This window comes from Dromaius novaehollandiae, chromosome Z (genome assembly GCF_036370855.1).
Source record: "Dromaius novaehollandiae isolate bDroNov1 chromosome Z, bDroNov1.hap1, whole genome shotgun sequence".
Taxonomy (NCBI): Eukaryota; Metazoa; Chordata; class Aves; order Casuariiformes; family Dromaiidae; genus Dromaius; species Dromaius novaehollandiae.
The window spans coordinates 75423279-75440587 of record NC_088132.1 but is presented as its reverse complement, the minus strand read 5'-3'; the positions used below and the strand labels follow the sequence as shown (position 1 = coordinate 75440587).

Here is a 17309-nt window from a genome sequence, read left to right as displayed (position 1 = left end):
CTCCCAGCCACGGCTGCCATTTGGCCCTATTCAGAGCTACTTACAGCCACAGGAGGTGCCTGACAATTTGCTCAGGAATGAGGCGTTTCTGGCACACAGTGTTTGCCTCCCACACCACTGCCTCACAGATGGTGCCATCCTGGAACCGCCTCAGCTCAGACTTCTCCCCCCAGAAGGTCCGGAAGTCCTGGGCCTGCAGAGAGACATTGATGGTGCCAGAGCCATAGGTGACAGCTCAGGTCAGCCGAAGCGCTCCTGTGACTGCCGGCCGCCCCTACGGCCATCTGCAGCCATAGCACAGTGCCAGCTTCGCTCCAGCTCCCCAGCCCAGTTTCTGCCTGTGTCTGTTAACAGGAGAGAAATGCAGGCTCCGCCCCATCAAAATTTCCATCACATCCCCCTCTCCTCCTACTCATGCCTGCTTGGCCAACCATCTCCCCTGCCAGACCAAGAAGCCTCCCCACTCCTGGAGGCCTTCCTCTAACCCCCTTCACTTCACCAAGATGTCTCAAGGACATTAGCAGCCACTCAGTGGTCTGCCTGCTGCCACTTGCTCAAACTGCTGCTGCTCCTTGGCCCTGAGCAGTTCATCCATGGCAGGCACCCAGCATTGAGCATGGCAGGATGTGCTGACAGGCACTCTCAAGCTGCACAGATCTCCCTCATCCACCACCATCCTCTCCCAGATAAGGAAGGCTCTCCTTACCTCAGGACGATCAGCCTGTGGTCCCTTCTCCAACGTACTGGCAGCAAACTCTGGGACAAACAGGAGTCCAAATGCCAGGGGCCCAACATCTTTGTGCTTTGGGGGCTCGGCTTCAATGGGCCACTGAACAGGAACAGGGAATATGAAACACAAGGAGAGATGACTTTGCTGGAGTCGCATCTGCCAGGATATTGGACCACTAGATAAACCTCCTGCTAAGCAGGACATACTCTCAGGTGCCCATCTGGGCGGAAGTCATTTAATTGGTCTCCTTGATGAGAAAGACAGTTGTCTTCACCCTGCCCCAATGCTGGGCAGGGACTTCTGCCCAAACGAAGTCTTCCTGGCTGCAGCCAGCACTCTAGTCAAAGTCCCCCAGCCTCAGATCCTCTACGCACCCCCCATAGAGGGGACAGACTCCTTCCATCCTGCAGTGATCAAAGATCCCCTCCCTGCACCCAGCAGTGCTGCAAGAGATCCCAAGCACAACAGGGGATGCAATGTCAAGCAAAGTCCCTGCTCAGTTGTGTTACCTCAGGGGTCTGGGGCAAGGAGTGAGCCACCAGCAGTGCTCTCCCAGCCAGCCCGCGGGACAGCAGCGACACAATGAATGGAAGGGCTGCAGCCACGTAGTTCCCACCTCGATCCATCAGCTCATTCAGCAGCTGCATCTTCTTGCAGGCACTTTGCAGCTTGGAGACATGTTTCAGGCTAGAGAAGGAGAACAGCCAGTCACGCTCACTCCTGCCTCCTCCACCAAATTCCTCCTGAGAAAGATGCTGGAGGATGGATAAAGTGAGAAACAGAGGGTCCCTGGCCCAGGATGGGGGCTATGAGAAGAAGCACTGCGTTACATCACTGTGAGGCCAGGATCCCCAACTCTCTCAGGATGTACTATGGGAAATCCTGGTTTTTGGGACAGTCACCATTCCTCATAGGCCAAAGCATTGACAGAAGCCCCCCTCCTCCCAAGACAATGTCCAGGCAATCAAAGCGGAAGGGCTGAATGCAAGAGGCACCAATGTCTATCGCAGAGCTATCGGGGCCATTTCCCACAAGGCAGGTCCCACATCCACCCTGGTATGAAACCGGAAGCAACCCACTCCTTTCTGAACAGACTTGTTCAGGATCACCCCACCAGCACAAGGACACTCACTGGAAGATGTGGTCAAAGGCTCTAAGCATGGGCTTTGCAGTCATGAGCAGCACCTGGAAGCCATCCACAGTGCTGTCATCCAGAATTTCCATGGAGCTCTTTGCTTCAAACTGGACCTGAGTGAAGAGACGACACAGAGCAGAGGCATGAATGGGAGGAAAGAGGTGGAAAGCAAATCCTTCCAGCAGCAGTCACCAACAGTCTGCAGTCAACCATGGTCACCCCAGCTCTGTAGTCACCAGCAGACATCAATCCCAGATGGCTCTGTGCTGAGGATGGAAGCTAAGTGACCAGTGCTTGCTGCCAGCTATATGACCCTTCTAGGCATTCTTGCAATCAGTGTAGGCTTCTTCTGCTCCAAAACAGTTATTTCTGTTAAACAGCTTTTGGCTTCACCCAGAGATGCCCACAAAGAAGAAAAGAGCTTCCCTCCATCTTATAAGCAGGAAAGGTAAGGTGGCACTAAATCCAAATCTTAAAATTCCCTTCTAAGCTTCAGAGCTGGGGGTGTTTGTTAAAGGCTTAAAATGCAGCACTGAACCGCCTCCCCATGTCCAACATCCTTCTCTGAGATGTCTAAGCACCCTCCGCCTGTGTCAGCTCACTTGAGTGATGGAAGCAAATTAGGCAGTAATTCATTCCATCACCTTCCCTCCCTCCTGCCCCTGCAGCCCTGCTGTCCCTCAGGGTGCCGTCATACGGCTGAGGAGGTCGTTTTCTGGCACAAGGCTTTCTATTATTAACACAGAAAGTGAATAAGGTTTAAAAAACAAAAACAAAAAAAAAAACCATATGTACATTTCCTTTGTCCCAAGAATTCAGTGAGCATGACAGAAGGTTAGTGCGTAACCTCTACAAAGTCAGCTTCAGAAGCCAGCCAACAGGGCAGGACTGCATCATCCACACCATGGACACACAGCTGTCCCAGGCCATGGGGCTCAGCAACTCTTTTAACAGAAGTCATCTGTTTGTGAGCAGAAGAGCCTCGTATTGGCAGTGGGTACAGGAAAGGAGAGAGCTCCTGTTTGGTCCTGGATCCTAGAACAGCATCTCAGGATGCCTTCATAATCTGCTGGTACCTGGTGGTATTTGCTGGCAGTCATATCAGCGCAGAGGTTCACCAGCCCAGAGGGATCCACAAAAACCACTTCAAAAGCTTGGTGAAAGTCATCCAGGGAAGGCTGGAAGAGCAAACGCAGTCCTTAGTGCCACAGCGCAGCACGGACATCAAGACACCACCACCTCACCTCCACCCCAAGTCCCTAAAACAATGACCAGGCCGCTGGATACATCCTTGCCAGGGCAGCCCCACAGCACCAGCAGCACAGCTGACAGTCAAACACGGCCACAAGCCCTCCCTGAAGGTTGCTTACGAGGGAGGCGTCCGTATCCTTCACTAGGCTGATCCCTGTCACGCTCAAGTCTGTGGTGGCTGTGGACAGAGAGGAAGGAACAAGTCACGCTGTCATCCACATCTCCCCCACCAGTGAGGGTGGTACATCCACATGCCAGTACCGTTGCAGTCCAACAACTCTAAAGAGTGCTAAAACATGATGCTGGCCTCTACCTCGTGCTGTGGCCTACCTGTCCATCACCAAGCCACTCCATCCATCCTTGCTCTGCTGCCGCATCCCCTCCTGTCCTTTCCCACCCACAGGGCCCCACCACCCCACCGTCAGTGGGACAAAAGCAGTGATCCCCTTTCCCCCACCCCATTCTGGTCAGGAGCTGAGCCCACATGTTCCACACTGAGGGATGGGGAGTGGTCCAGTACCCCTAGGCACCAGAGACTCTGGCACTGAATGAACCCCAGGGACAGGCTTTACCCACTGCCATCTGTTGGAAAGAGCCACTCAGCAGGAAGCGAGTAGGGCTGGCAGGAGAGGAAAGGGATTCCAGCTTCCCCTACAGCCCTTCTGTGTACATTTCACAGTATTGCAACGATTTTTTGTTTTGATACTGAGGAATAACAGAGGTTTCATCTCTCACCAGGGAGGGATACTCTACCCAGGACAGTTGGGCCCATTCCTGGTGCCAGCAGAGAAACACAAACAAAATAACTTCCTTTTCTGCCCCTGGAAATTACCCTGCTTGGTAACCTTCCTGCTCTCCCTTCTCAGAGGTAGGATATAGCTCTTGTCAGCTGGCTCACAGCTGCACAAGATGATCCTACAAGAACAGCCCCAGCTGGTCCTCCAGCTCTGTACCTGCTGAGCCCAGTACACAAAGGTTAAGGACATGCTTCATGCAGAGGCTCTGCTGACACCAGCCTCTCCCTGCCCAGAGACACCTCTGGAAACTCACCCAGGAACTGCAGAACATTCCTCAGCACCTGGTACCCACTCATCATCTTAACGATCTTGCGTTTTGTCAGCAGATAGGCCACAAGCATAGAGGCCAAGAAGCCATTGAAACAGCCTAAGCCCTGCAAAAACAGAGATAGTTGAATCAGGGAGAGCTCAGCAAGGCACTGCAAGCCTCAGTGCTTACTCCTCAAGGCTGCTCCTGACCACTGTCACCACCAGCAGGGCAGCCCCAAAGCCCCAGCCCAGCCAGGAAGAGGCAGAGGCAAGGCCTTATACAAGAAGCAGGACCCATGGTCCTTTGGGAAACAGATGAGTTCCCCAAAACACTGCATCACTCCTGGAATCTCAAAGAAGTACAAGTGTCCAGTTCATGCAGACCCATCACACTCCACAGAGCAAGATGGAGCTCCTTGAAACCTAACTCAGCTCATATCAGACCCCTAAGCCAACACACAACCCACAAAAGCCAAACCATCACCTTTCCACCCATAAGAAGGGAGGTGAACAGGCCAAGGCCAGGTGAGCCACGTGAGCAGAGCCTGCCTCGTCCCCTGGCACAGAGCATACCTTGCTGAGCTGTCGCTGGTGCAGCCATACTTTGAGAAGGGCCAGTCCATCCTTCATGCCCGGGAAGTCAGTGGCCACACTGGACAAGAAATGCAGGTGGGACAGCAGCACCATGTCACAGAGGATGGAGTTGTTGTAATGAGGGGTTGGGGGCTCTGGGGCTCCTGGGGGGGGATAGGACAGCATGTTGGACTCCATCACAAACCTCCCATTCACAAAAAACAGCCTCAAAGAACCCAGCTCCCTGCACTGGGTGCAGGCTTCAGCAGAGCCACGCAGCCTCGTGTTCTCCCAGCCCCAGGTCCTACCTTCTTTGGAAGTGCTCTGCTCCATGAACCAGGCTGTCCGAACATTGTTCTTGCTGGGATAGAAGCGGCTTGGCTTAAAGAAATCTGGGGCAGGACAGGCATGGAGTCGGACAGTGACCAGCTTCTCATCTTTGCCTGTAAGCAACAGGGATAAAAGCATGAGAGGAAGAAATGTCAAAGACCCAGACTATGACTGCTTGAGAAGACAGGAAGCATCCTGATCTCAGAAAAAAGGGAAAAGCTCCTTCCCAGCTAAGCTCAGCAGCGGTAGAAATCATCTCAGAGTACAGAGTGACCACATCTCAGAACTGATAATAAGCCAGAGCTCACACTGCTCCTGTCCCAGTCCCATCTTCCTCCATCCCTGCCAGCCAGCCAGATGCAGCCAGTTGCTCCCCCCAGCACCCTCACCCTGCACCTTCCCACCCATCCTCACCTCAACCACCCCACTGCTTATCTCGGACCCAAACCTGCCATCACCTCAGGTCTGTGGAATCAACAAGCAGCACCCTGCAATTTATATGTCCTGTATCATTGCGGGAAAGAACCAGACTGTGCACAGCTGCCTTAGAAAGGCAAGAGGACAGCAGGGAGCAGGGACACGGAGAACAGGGAGGAGGGGCAGCGCTAGACACAGCAGCATTTTTGTAGCGTCTGCTTTACTCCCTGAAATACCCACAAGCCATACCAGCTGCAGAGGGGGGTGAGGAGCCAAAGTAAGGAGAAGGGCCATGAGGATTGGAGGGACAGGAGAAATGGAAGCATCAAAGCTTCAAAATTTATCACCAATTGCAACAACAGGTCCAAACTGACACCATTCCCTCTCCAAAGCACCTGTTACACACTATGAGACCCCACTCTCCAGCTAAGACAGGAAATGCTAGCACCAGCTCACAGCCCGCTACCAGGGCAAGGCTCAGGTGCTACCTTGTGGCCTCAAGAGCAGGATGGGCTTGAGATGGTTGCTGTTCATGTAGGCAAATGTCACGCTGCCAAAGAGCTTCTCCTTGGAGAAGTGATGGGCGATGTAAGTGAGGTACAGAGCTCTTTTCCGGTGGTAGCGCTGATTCAGGTTGTCTTTGTCCTGGAAGATTTCCTGGAAAGAAGGGAAAGGTGGATCTCTCACAGAGCTCGGTTCAGCCTGAGGCACTGCACCACCTTCAGCTCTCCCCAGCCTCACAAACATCCCTATTTCAGACACACAGCTACTCCCAGCAGGACAGCCCCAAGGAGTGACAAGCCAGCCCAAAGCGCTCATCAGGCGCTACAATCACTGGACACAGAGCTGTTCAGCTGAACAGGACTTCGCTCATCTCAGACCCCACTAGCCACGGGGCAGAGCAAGTCTGGACAGCAGGAGGAGGGAGCTCTGCAGGGTTAAGAGTCTCTGAACATCATCCACCCTTCAAAACAGGCTTGGGAGCAGGGGCAGATTGCGCAATGGGATATGAAGCCAGGTGGCATCCTGGCATCCCTGGTACCGTGGAAAACATTCAGCCCAAAGAGAATGAAGACCCTCACAAGGAACTGAAATCAAAGCAGCAGAAAGCTCTGATCTAGCAAGTGGGGAGATTGCACTCCCCAGCTCCTTGTGGGGGCTGCCACGCTGCACATCCAGATGCTGCAGCCTCACTCGGGAATCGAGTGAATGGGACAGGGGGCGCAGAGGACAGCAGGGGACAGGGCTCGACCAGGCCCCAGGCTACTTGGGAGCCGGTAGGGCTACACTCACCCGCGGCATGGTCACTGCCACATCCACATTGATCTCCGGCTTAATGCAGGTGCCCAGCAGGTAGCTGCCCACCACCTTCAGCTCGGCCGGGGGCAGGAATCGAAACCTCCCCTTCACACTGAACGGCACTTGCAGGAAAGGGACTTTCACACCCTTGGGGAGCCAGGCCTGGTCGGTGAGCTGGGAACAGACAAGACACGCGAAAAGCTCTTAGCATCATCAACGGCAGCCACGCAGAGACCAAGACCTCTCTTCCCACATAACGTTCCTTTGAGCTGGCAGGAGCCTGGACCCAGGAGTTAGAGATGGAGCATCCCCTGCCAGCTCAAATCAAACTATTATTTTTTCAGTCCCTAAGGGAGATATTCCACAGGGACTTCAGCCTGCACAGGAACAGCTTGTCATCAGCAGAGCCTGCTCCTTACAGAGGCCTTGCCGCCTCCTGCACCCTTCTAGGACATACATCAGTTTCTGAGGTCTCCGGGATGGAGCTCAACAGGGTATTAATATCATGGAGGAAGGCATCAATCCTCTTCTTCTTTGTCTCCTTCAATGTCACCTCCTTCAGAAGCTCTTCAATCTGCAAGGAGAAAGGGGAGACTGTGAAAGGCAGCTGCAGTGTTGGAAACCACTCCTGCCCTTTACCTTGTCCCCCAGCACCAAGCACGAGCCTGGCAAAGAGGCCAGCAGGTGAGCGGGGCAAGACCTGAGCCTCTCCACAAGCTCTGCTCAGAGCTGGGAGTCCAGCTGGCCCACGGGCAGAGGGATAATGCAGCTGCTCCTCTCCCGAGGAGCACTGAACCAGGAACAAACTTCATTTTACTAGCTCCTCTGTGAGGCCCAGCTAGTATAAACCCAGCAGCTAGTATAAACCCAGCAGGATTCACACAGGCCTTGCCCTCAGAAAGGGTTTTCAAATGACAGGGTGCAAGCCACAGGAAAACACCTTGCAGGGTTCCCATCAGCAACTGGGCCCGAGAGACCTTGCCATCAAAAGCAGCAAGTAGCCAGGAGATGAAAGCTGTTCCTCAGAATCACAAGCCTCACAACCACCAGGAGCTGCGTACCCACCGGCGCGACCTCCCACCTAACGAAGGCTGCCTGCGCTCACGGGACACAGCCAAAACCCTCCCGTCCCACCCAGAAACCGGCTCCGTGCAAACGACGGGAGCCAGACGCTATCCCTCGGCAGCGCGGCCGACCTGCAGGCGGAGCAGGCTGGAGTGGAAGAGGTTCTCGGTCTCCTTGAGCTGCTGCAGCTCCTCGCTCGTCGGCGGCTTGTAGAGTTCGGCGCGGCTCAGCTTCACCGGCTGCAGCAGCCCGGCCGCGGGCGGCCGCTTCCTGCCCCGGCCCGCGCCGCGCTGCCCCCCAGCCGCCGCCTCAGCTCCCTCCGGCCCCTGCGAGGCACAGTCACCACGCTGGCCGCCGCCCGGCGCGGGGGGGGGCCCGGGCCCTGCCGCGCCCTCGGTGCCGCCCCCCTGGTCCGGTCGTCGCCGTCGCCGCCGCCACCGCCGCTGCTGCTGCTGCTGCTGCCCCACCGCCATGGTCGCCGCCGCCGCGCACACGTGGGTGACCCTGCGCCGCGTGGGGCGCCGCCAACCCTGCTGGCCGCGGCGCGCCGCTCCCCATTGGCCACGCCCGCCAGCGCTCGGTCTCAATTGGTCCCGCCGGATCCGCCCCGCCTCCTGGGCCCGCCTCCCGGGCCGCCCCCGCCCAGCCAAGTTTGCTTGAGAGAGGAGAGGGGCTTGCGGCCTCGCTTTGCGGCACGCCGCGCCGGAAAGCACGGGGGTTTGCAGCGCTTGAGGGTGATTTACGGCAGCGGTTCTCTCCCACCACCCGCGAGAGCTGCGGGATGACCCCCATTCAGGTGGGGGGGGGGGTCACCGCCCCATAGTCCCAGTGCTCCCCCTGCCAAGTGTCCCCCAACCCCAGTGCTCCCCCAGCCCCAGTATCCCACGGTCCTGAGGCAGAAGGGGAGTAACCCAAATTAGTAACTTTTCACCCCTGAATTTAACAAGCCAACACTCCCTCCCTGCAAAGTGCAGTGCCGGAGGGAGCCCAGCATGGTTTGGTTTAGTGCTCCCGGCCCAGCTCCGCGTTGGCCCCACAGACCGGCTTCCCCGGGCTGCGAGCCCCTCTCCTCTCTCAAGCAAGCTTGGCTGGGCGGGGGTGGCCCGGGAGGTCTTAGCCACCTGTCCCGGGTACCTCTACGTTTCCTCCGGGAGAGCCTGATGTAACCAGCACAAAACATTTCACATCATGTGCACAAAAGCCAAAAGGGACCTTAAAATAATTGGGGGGGGGGGGGGGGGACAGATATTCAGGGGAAAATGGTCAGGGTTTAATAAACATATCCAACTCAGATTTTCAATCCAGTACGACTTCTTGCTATGATCAATGGGAAAAATTGGGGCCATTTGGGTCTAGGTGTTAGGTGGATAAGAAGGTCATCAGCTGGGCTTAGAGGAGATGGTGCCAAAGTCACCAGATGTCAGATGTAAATAAACTTCTAGCAAAATGAGCTGCAGTTTGCACAATACACGTTATTCCAGGAAACAGCTGAGCTGGGTCTGGAAAATTGGTCCTTTCCAGTAATCTGGAGCAGAAGCCACTGTAACATTTTGACCCGAGCAACTACGTTCAAAACCACGCCAAGATTCACGCCAAGGGGCTGCGCAGGCAGGCCGCAGCCTGGGTTTCCTTCGCTACTCTGCCACATAAGGCAGCAGGAGGATCATTTTGCCCCTCCGCCTGTGAACGCTCCCTCTGTGATGTGGGGTTAATAGCACTGCCCTGCTTCACGGGGAAGTCGTACTGAAAAAGTGACAGGAGCTGCATACGTTTTCTGGTGCGAGGAGTTTTGAACAACCTGGGTTATTCTAAAAAATACACCTGAAGGTTTTAAAATACAGCGACAACACAGAATTATTTCCCACACTTAGAAAATAGATTTAACTAACTAGCTGGGCCATGGGCAGCATTGCTAGTTTGATCTGGGGTAGCACGGCCTGCCCGCACCCTGCAGGACTGGAGTCTGGCGTTTCGTGATTAATTGGTGTGGACATCTCGTACACAACCTGTAGAGAGCATAAGGCAAAAACTGCAGCAGCCCGACTTGACTTGGCAAACTCCCACTGGGGCTGTAAGAGGCAATGTGAGCGGGGCTGAGCTGGCTGCAGCTCACATGCTGATTACTGGAGCGGGAGAAATATTCCCTAAAAAGCGATGCCTTTACAGAAACAATTCAAAACCCCAGACCGAACCAGATTTGGGTTGTCGGGGTATTTAAAAGCCCATCTTATGTGTGTCCCCTAATGAAAGGTCACAGATTTAGGACTCAGATCATTTTAGTTCTGTTTCCAGCTCCTCAGCTGGTGTTTGCACAACCTCAGACAATTTAATTCATTTCTCTGTGTCTTGCCTTGCACCACTGCAGCACCATCCCTCTTTAGGACAACTCTGCTCTAGGGGTGGCAACCCCAGCTTGGAGTTTATCATATCCAGATCAGATCCAAATTCTTCTCCCTGAAAGCCTGCAACCATCAGTTAAGGTTTTATCCCGAACTGTGAGAACGCTTTAAGTAGGATATCTTAACGAGCAAGTGTGTAGGCATTTCATGATAGAGGGTGGGAGACCAACTATCTACCTCTGCTGTACTGAAAATAAATGTAAGAGTTCAGAGAACAAGTGAGTCAGGCTGAGGTATGTGTCTAACACAGGACACCTAGGTTAACAGGTGTAGATGGTTAACTCCCGGCCAGTTTTCCCTCCCGCATCCCAAATGGACCATGCCAGCTCCTCTGCCCGGTCCCCGGGGTCGTCTCACCCCATCCCTGCTACGCCACGGTGCTTCCCGAAACGCGGTTCCCTGCCCGGCACCTCGCGGGCACACGAGCAATGTCAGGCTCCCCACTGACTTGCACGAGTGTAATTACGGCCTTGCTCAGGATTTTTAGAAAGGCCAGTAAAACTAGTTTTGGGCTAGGAGGGCCCCGTGAGCGTTTTGCCTTGTTGCCCGAACAGCCCGGGGACGGGAGCAGCGCCGGCTGTGGCAGAGGACGGACGGGCTCTGGGCCGGTCCGGCGCGGGCTGAGCAGCGGCAGCGCCCAGAGCCGCTCAGCCTCCCACGCCGCTGCCACTCACTCGCGGTGCTCCCAGGGCACAGCCAGCGACGTGTGCGGCCTCCAGGAGCTGGCGCGTGCACACACACACATCTGCACATGTATATCCACGCATACGCATGCACATATACGCATACACGCATACATAGACACAGTCATATGTATACACCTACACATGCATGTACACACACGTATACACACATACATATACATGTGGAAATGTGGAACATGTGGAAACGCACACACATACATCGACACGCACACACATACATATGCACATACATACACATGTACACACTCCTTTGTGTATATATACACACATACACCCACATGCACACAGATGAGAGCACACACATATCCACACACACATGCACATATATACATGCACAGACACGTAGGCATACATATATACACACACACATATACACACACACGTATATACACACAGACGTATACATATATACACATGCACATATACACATACACATATGCACATGCAAAAACATACATGCATGCATGCGCACATCTACACGTACACACATACCTACACACACCTATGCACATACCTATATGCACACGTGCACACACATATACATGCCCGTGTGCACACATACACATGAACATACACACATACACATACATACAGGCGTACATTCAAGGGTAAACATACGCACATACACGCACACCCCCATACGGGCACGCACGCACTCGCCCAGGCGGGGCAGGCAGATGCCAGCTCTGCCCAGGGCCTGCCCCAGGCCACCTCGTGCCCTGGCTCCCACCAGCCCCACGGCGACCAGGAGGGCAGGCAGGCGCGGGGAAGGGCAAATGATGTGTTTCCTGTAACCAGTCATTTAATGAAGTGCTTCAGCACCCACCAAGTCATTAATTACATGCTGTCCTAAAAGACTAATACTACTAATAAAAAAATATTTTATACTATTCCACATCCCGTGTTTGGCCCTCCCAAAGACGTCACTCAGCCATCCACCATTACACTTCACCCAAACATCCCCAGCCTGGGCCACCTGCCCTCCGCCGGGTGCACGTTTCTCCCTGGAGAAGCAGCCTGACCGCACAGAAACCTCTGGGGAATTAGAGGAATCCCATCTCTGACTCCACCTCAAAGAATGTGTTTTTGACAGCCAAGGTGAAGCCATCCCCAGGTGGTTTCTCACTGATGGGGAGCTCCCAGACAAAACAACACCCCCAAAGCCCCTTTTGCAGGTGCAGTCCCACTGCAGACCACTGTCTGGGCTCTTCTCAGGGAAAGAGTCAACACTGCAATAAACACAACTGCGACGACCTCCTATTTCCTTCCCTCAGAAGGAAAAGCTGGACAGGTCTGAGGTTTGGCCACCAGTGACCGATCTGGGAGAGGCGATGAAAATCCTCAGCTGCGCAGATGACTTCAGGTGCTCTCGCTCAGTCACCTCTCTCTAGTGACTTATAGGGTGCGCAAGGGAGACCCCATTTCCCTAATGTCATTACTGGTCCCGATTCTCCTGCCCTGAGGCTTTTTACGTGCTCCTCAGGATCTGCAGCCAGGGGAATCCTGCCAGACCCTTCCTCTCCAACCATGATACCTTCAATAAAGACTTACCAGGACTCACAGAAACCATTCCCAACCCCTCTGCCACTTGAAAGTCCGGACCATGACACCCTCCCCACAACTTACACAGTATAAGCCATTTTCCCTATCAGTGTCATCTTTGCTACCATGGGTGTGACCATCCCATTCATGCACAGTCCTTCACGCAACAGCTTTGGACAGGACCAACACTTGGATTTCCGGATTACGTCTCAGCAAACTCATCCACTTCATCCTCACGGTATCTCCAAACTCAGCATGCCAACATCTTGAACCGCCTGGCATGACGTCCTTGAGCCCGTGCTGTACTGAGATGTGCAGACAGATGGAGAACCAGCATCCCTCCTCACTGTCATGCCGTCTGCCCCTCCGTCAAACCGTCCCTGGGGAAATCCTACATCAACATCAACTATGCGGACACTGTAGTCAATGTACAACAATTGCATCTTACAAATGACAAAATTCCCCCAAATCACACAAATATTTCCATAAAAAAAATTAAATCACATTAAAGAAGCCATGACACAGAGGCCACAGGGTACTGCCACATAGATTCCATCTTTGGCCAGGCTACTCAAATACCTGATGCTGTGTCCTGCACAACCAACCCTAAATCCCAGAACGCGACACGAATGTCCACAGACAACCAGCCCTGCAGTCCGTCCCAGGGCGACAACCACCACCCCCATGCACACCTCTTCTCAACCACCGGGACCCAGATCCCATTGCTCCAAGCAACAAGCACTCACGTAGAAACGACACAGGTGCACACAGCCTCCTGCCACACAACCCCACTCAGCCACTCAGTGACAAAAACACCTTCTATGAAAGAATATCTCCAGCCCTGGCTTCTCACTCCTGCTCCCCAGACATACAAAATACTTGCAAAACACAAGCCTGGGAGCTACACTTCATAACTTAGTTTATATGAAAGATTTGGGGTCTCACAGGGGTCATTGCTTTTGCATCCCATCATTTTGCTTCCTTCTGACCACTACTGGCTGGTGCTCAAGACCCTTTCCCCTCTCTGTGCTGGAGAGCCCCTGGTTGCATCCTGACAACAGCACTCTGCTTTTCAGGTGCTAATTACCCTGCCCTCCAAGCCAGGTGATTAACAGAGCTACATTAACCTAAGGCCATGGTTTCACTATATGGGGGCTTCAGGAACTTGCCAGACCTCACCCCTGGGTGCTCGTCCCTGTCACCCCACCAATACGCCATCCCATCAGAGATGCCACCACAGCTGCAGAGACCAGGGCTGGTCCATGGTGGGTCCCTTCACCCACCCCACTCACAGCACCAGGCCCCTGGGGTGGCACAGCTGAGGATACAGGGCAAGAGCCAGGGGATGGCAGGGACAGATGGGCTGCAAGCTGCTCCGTGCCAGAAAACGGGGCTGGCAGCTGGTCCAGTCCCATGGAGCGGCTCTCCTGTGGCACGGGACTGCAGCCTGCCTGCCGGCCTGGGCTCCCTCTTTGTGCTGAGGGTCATCAGATTTGCAAATCTCTGAGAGAATTGAACGTGGCGAGGGTCATGAGGAGAAAGCATAGCTTTTATCAGGCTGGTTAGATGAAGGAAAGGCAGCTTCTGTGCACACATGTCCTTCTTCATGTCTCCGAAAGAGACACAATTGAGAAACAGAGGCACAGGGAAGGGTGAGACAAGCCCAAAGCCCAAAGTAGTCCTGGGCATCAGGGCCATTGCAGCAGCTTTACCCGCTGCTTCAGGAACTGGCATTTGCTTCTGAGATCCATCTTCTATAATCGAAGCGTGATTTGATCCTCCTGCATGCGGTTGTTTCATTTTGTTTCCTACAGCTCTCCCCATGCCCCATATTTACAGGCTGGTGGGACCAACAGGCTGGAGCTGGGTTTCCTCCCCTCCCCATTGCATTGCTTTTGTTTCCATCTGTTTCACGCTTGGTTCATCCGTGCTGGCGGAGCAGATCCTCATGCAGCACCAGAGCCGCGGTGCCCTGCTTTTCTGCTGGGAGTGCAAGGAAGGCCAGCAGCAGTGTCAAACCATCTTTGGTCCTAGAAAAGGGAATTTGCAGAAGGAAAAGAGGATTGTCATCCCCTGCCCTGTCCCCCCCATCCCTTTACGCTGTTCCAAAAAAAGGCTGTTATTTGTGGGCAGTGTTTTGGAGTTTTTTTAGAGAGATTCCAGTTCTGCTTCTTCCCTGGGCTCTCTGGGCAAGAGTGGGGGCCGCAAGGGGACTGATCCAGGGCAAATCATTTCCCCACTCCTGCTCTGCTGGGAAGTGCCCAGCTTTGCTCCCTGCCGCAGCCAGGGTGGCACCATGCCAGCCGCAGATGGGTAAATAAAGGTGACACAACTCAGGGGTGCAGGCAGCACTGAGCCAGGGTCGCCCTCCTGCCAGCCCCTTGCAAAGCCGCGTGGACTGGGGCATGAACAGGGCTCGAGGGAGCCCTTGCGCCTCTAAGTGTGACTCCAGGTTTACACCCAGGCCAGAGCCTAGCCCAGGTCTGCCAAAGCCCTTTGCAAACACGGCGCTAGATACCAGCCCGGCAGCAGCTCGACAGCCAGCACGAAGCATTTGGCAACCTCCTGCAGGCAGCCTTGGACCTTTGAACCTGTTTAGTTAGCAGAGAGGATGGCGAGGAAGTGGGCAAGGCGGGGGGTTTCCCGAAGCACCAGCCATGCCAGGAGCTAGCGCGGCTGCTTCAAGCCCAGCTGCCAGCTGCAGCCGCCTCACCTCTCCCCAAAAGCATCGGTTCAGGAGGAGCTTGGAAAAACCAAGCACCGCCAAACCCCAGCACACCGCTGCGTTTCCCCTGTGGCTCAGAATCCACCCTGCCACTGTCTCCCCTGCGGGGAAGGAGCTGCCGGCACGGCGAGCGGCACATGGGCTGTGCCACCACCACTCCAACGGGGAGGTGAAAGCCCAAGACGGAAACAACTGTGCAGCTTGAACTGCTTCCACGTGCGACGCGCACGCCGGGGCTGGAGAGCCCGGGGCCAACACGTGCAAGTGCATGCATGCACCCACCCTCGCTCCCGACCGCTTCCTCCCGGGAATGCCTCCAGGCACCGGGCGCAGCTTTGCCAGGAAGTGGGCAGAGGAGGGACAGGGCCGCTGAACAGGTCTAACCATCACGTGGACGCCGGCGATGCACCACATCCACGTGGCTGGCACTGCCTCCGTGCTCCCACAGCTGTGCTGCTCCCCCCACACCTCCTTTTTGCACCCCGGGGCCTTTTCCAGGCTCCTGTTGCTGCCACGGAAATGCTCCCAGGCAGTGCAGGGCCGGGTATGGAGGAGGGAGCAGCCCTTCACCCCATGCCAACGACGGCCCTCGGAAGAAGCTGCGTTTCCACGTAGACTGGACAGTTCCTCTCTTTGGTTGCTAAAGTACTTCCAACTGCTTCAGATTGTAGAGTATCGAATACCTGTATGATAGAAGCATACATAACTCCCAGACAAAATCAATCTGGTACACAGGGAAGACCTGAGTAAAATGAGGGTAAAAAACCACTCCCATAATGTTTTATTCTCCATCCCAGGTATGGCCATATTATATTAAAGCATAGGGGACAAACAGTCTTCACAATGGCCAAAAAGTGGATGATTTCGTCAAGGAGAAAAACTGGTAAAGAAAATGTTTATAGACGTTGAATCTTTAAACAAAAGCCTGAAGGTTTGCCTCATGATTCAGCAAGGCACCCACATGCCCCTGCCAGTCACGGAATGAAAAAAAGTGCAGACAGACCGGGAGCCCAGCCCTCAGCTCTGACACAGATTTCCCACAAGACCTTGACCAAGTCACTTAGCCACTGGGAGCCTGAGTCCCTCCCTCCAGAGACAGGGTGAACAGGGAGGCTGAGAAGGACTCAGCACCCCGTAATGAGAACTGGGATGCTGCTCTTCCACCATATTTCACAAGCTTTTTCCCCTTGCTTGTGCCTTGCAGCAGAAAAAAGTTAATTCTAGGCTCATCAAAATGGTTCATCTCTTGGCCACTTGGTCTCAGCGTTCAGGGAGCAGCCATGCAATGCAGCACGGCAGCTATTGGAATAAGCAAATCAGAGCCTCAATGATAATTTGTCGTTTGGACAGATGATAACCTGGTTCTTTAAGTCTTCTCTTTCTGCACTCACTGAAGCATAGGCTTTTGAAACCCCTGCAAGCAACAGCACCAGCTCAAGAGCTTTAGGAGATGTCCAGCTCCTGGATTCATGGGATCATACAGCACCCTGAGCCTGCCTTGGTGGGCCGCAGAGTACTGAGCTCCTCCTTCTGCAGAAGTGCCTAAAAGGTCAAACATTCGATGACGACTAAAACAATCCATATATATAGGTCAGGGGCAGAGAGGGAGAGACTGATTGGGACTGTCCAAAGTCAGAGGCTCTGTCCGCTTTATCTCAAAACTGAGATGACCTGAATTACAGGGAGAGAACTAACGGAAAGTTCATACTTTTCGTAACATCCTAGCAGTGTTTTGCCTCCTTTTAAATAACTGATTTGCTTTTTGCATAGATTGTTTTGTGTCATTGTTTGTATTTTACTGTTGCTCTCGGTTTGTTTTTCTGTGTCAGGCTAGAGAGCAAATTCATCTGATCTCTCTGCTGTTGCTGTGGGCTTTACACATAGCAACAAGGAGGAGAAACCCTTTTCTTTTCTCTTTCTTTTTTTAATACTAAGAAACAACCTGCAGCCTCCAAAAATCACATCAGAGACACTGAGGGAGGGGAAGGACCTGCAAAGCTCTGACCCCTTTCCTCTTGCAGTAGCGTGAGGTTTTATCAGCGATGGTTGGTTTGCCATGTCTAGATGGTGATCCCACCACCATAGCGTCTCTC

General features: G+C 54.0%; 1 protein-coding gene across 2 annotated transcripts in view; it reads right to left on the bottom strand.

The window, feature by feature from the left end:
- Positions 1 to 8396, bottom strand: part of LOC135325146 (nucleolar protein 6-like) — a 36697-nt gene extending 28301 nt beyond the window's left edge. For both annotated transcript variants that reach the window (XM_064502806.1, XM_064502807.1), the window contains exons 1-13: positions 7978 to 8396; positions 7239 to 7355; positions 6776 to 6955; positions 5971 to 6139; positions 5044 to 5178; positions 4736 to 4899; positions 4167 to 4287; positions 3236 to 3294; positions 2942 to 3043; positions 1863 to 1978; positions 1240 to 1417; positions 707 to 829; positions 45 to 193 (exon numbers count right to left, since the gene is read on the bottom strand). In XM_064502806.1, coding sequence (XP_064358876.1) covers positions 45 to 193; positions 707 to 829; positions 1240 to 1417; positions 1863 to 1978; positions 2942 to 3043; positions 3236 to 3294; positions 4167 to 4287; positions 4736 to 4899; positions 5044 to 5178; positions 5971 to 6139; positions 6776 to 6955; positions 7239 to 7355; positions 7978 to 8319 — 1955 coding nt within the window. In that variant the 5' untranslated portion in view covers positions 8320 to 8396. The remainder of the gene's footprint in view (positions 1 to 44; positions 194 to 706; positions 830 to 1239; positions 1418 to 1862; positions 1979 to 2941; positions 3044 to 3235; positions 3295 to 4166; positions 4288 to 4735; positions 4900 to 5043; positions 5179 to 5970; positions 6140 to 6775; positions 6956 to 7238; positions 7356 to 7977) is intronic.
- Between the last annotated feature and the right edge of the window lie 8913 nt (positions 8397 to 17309).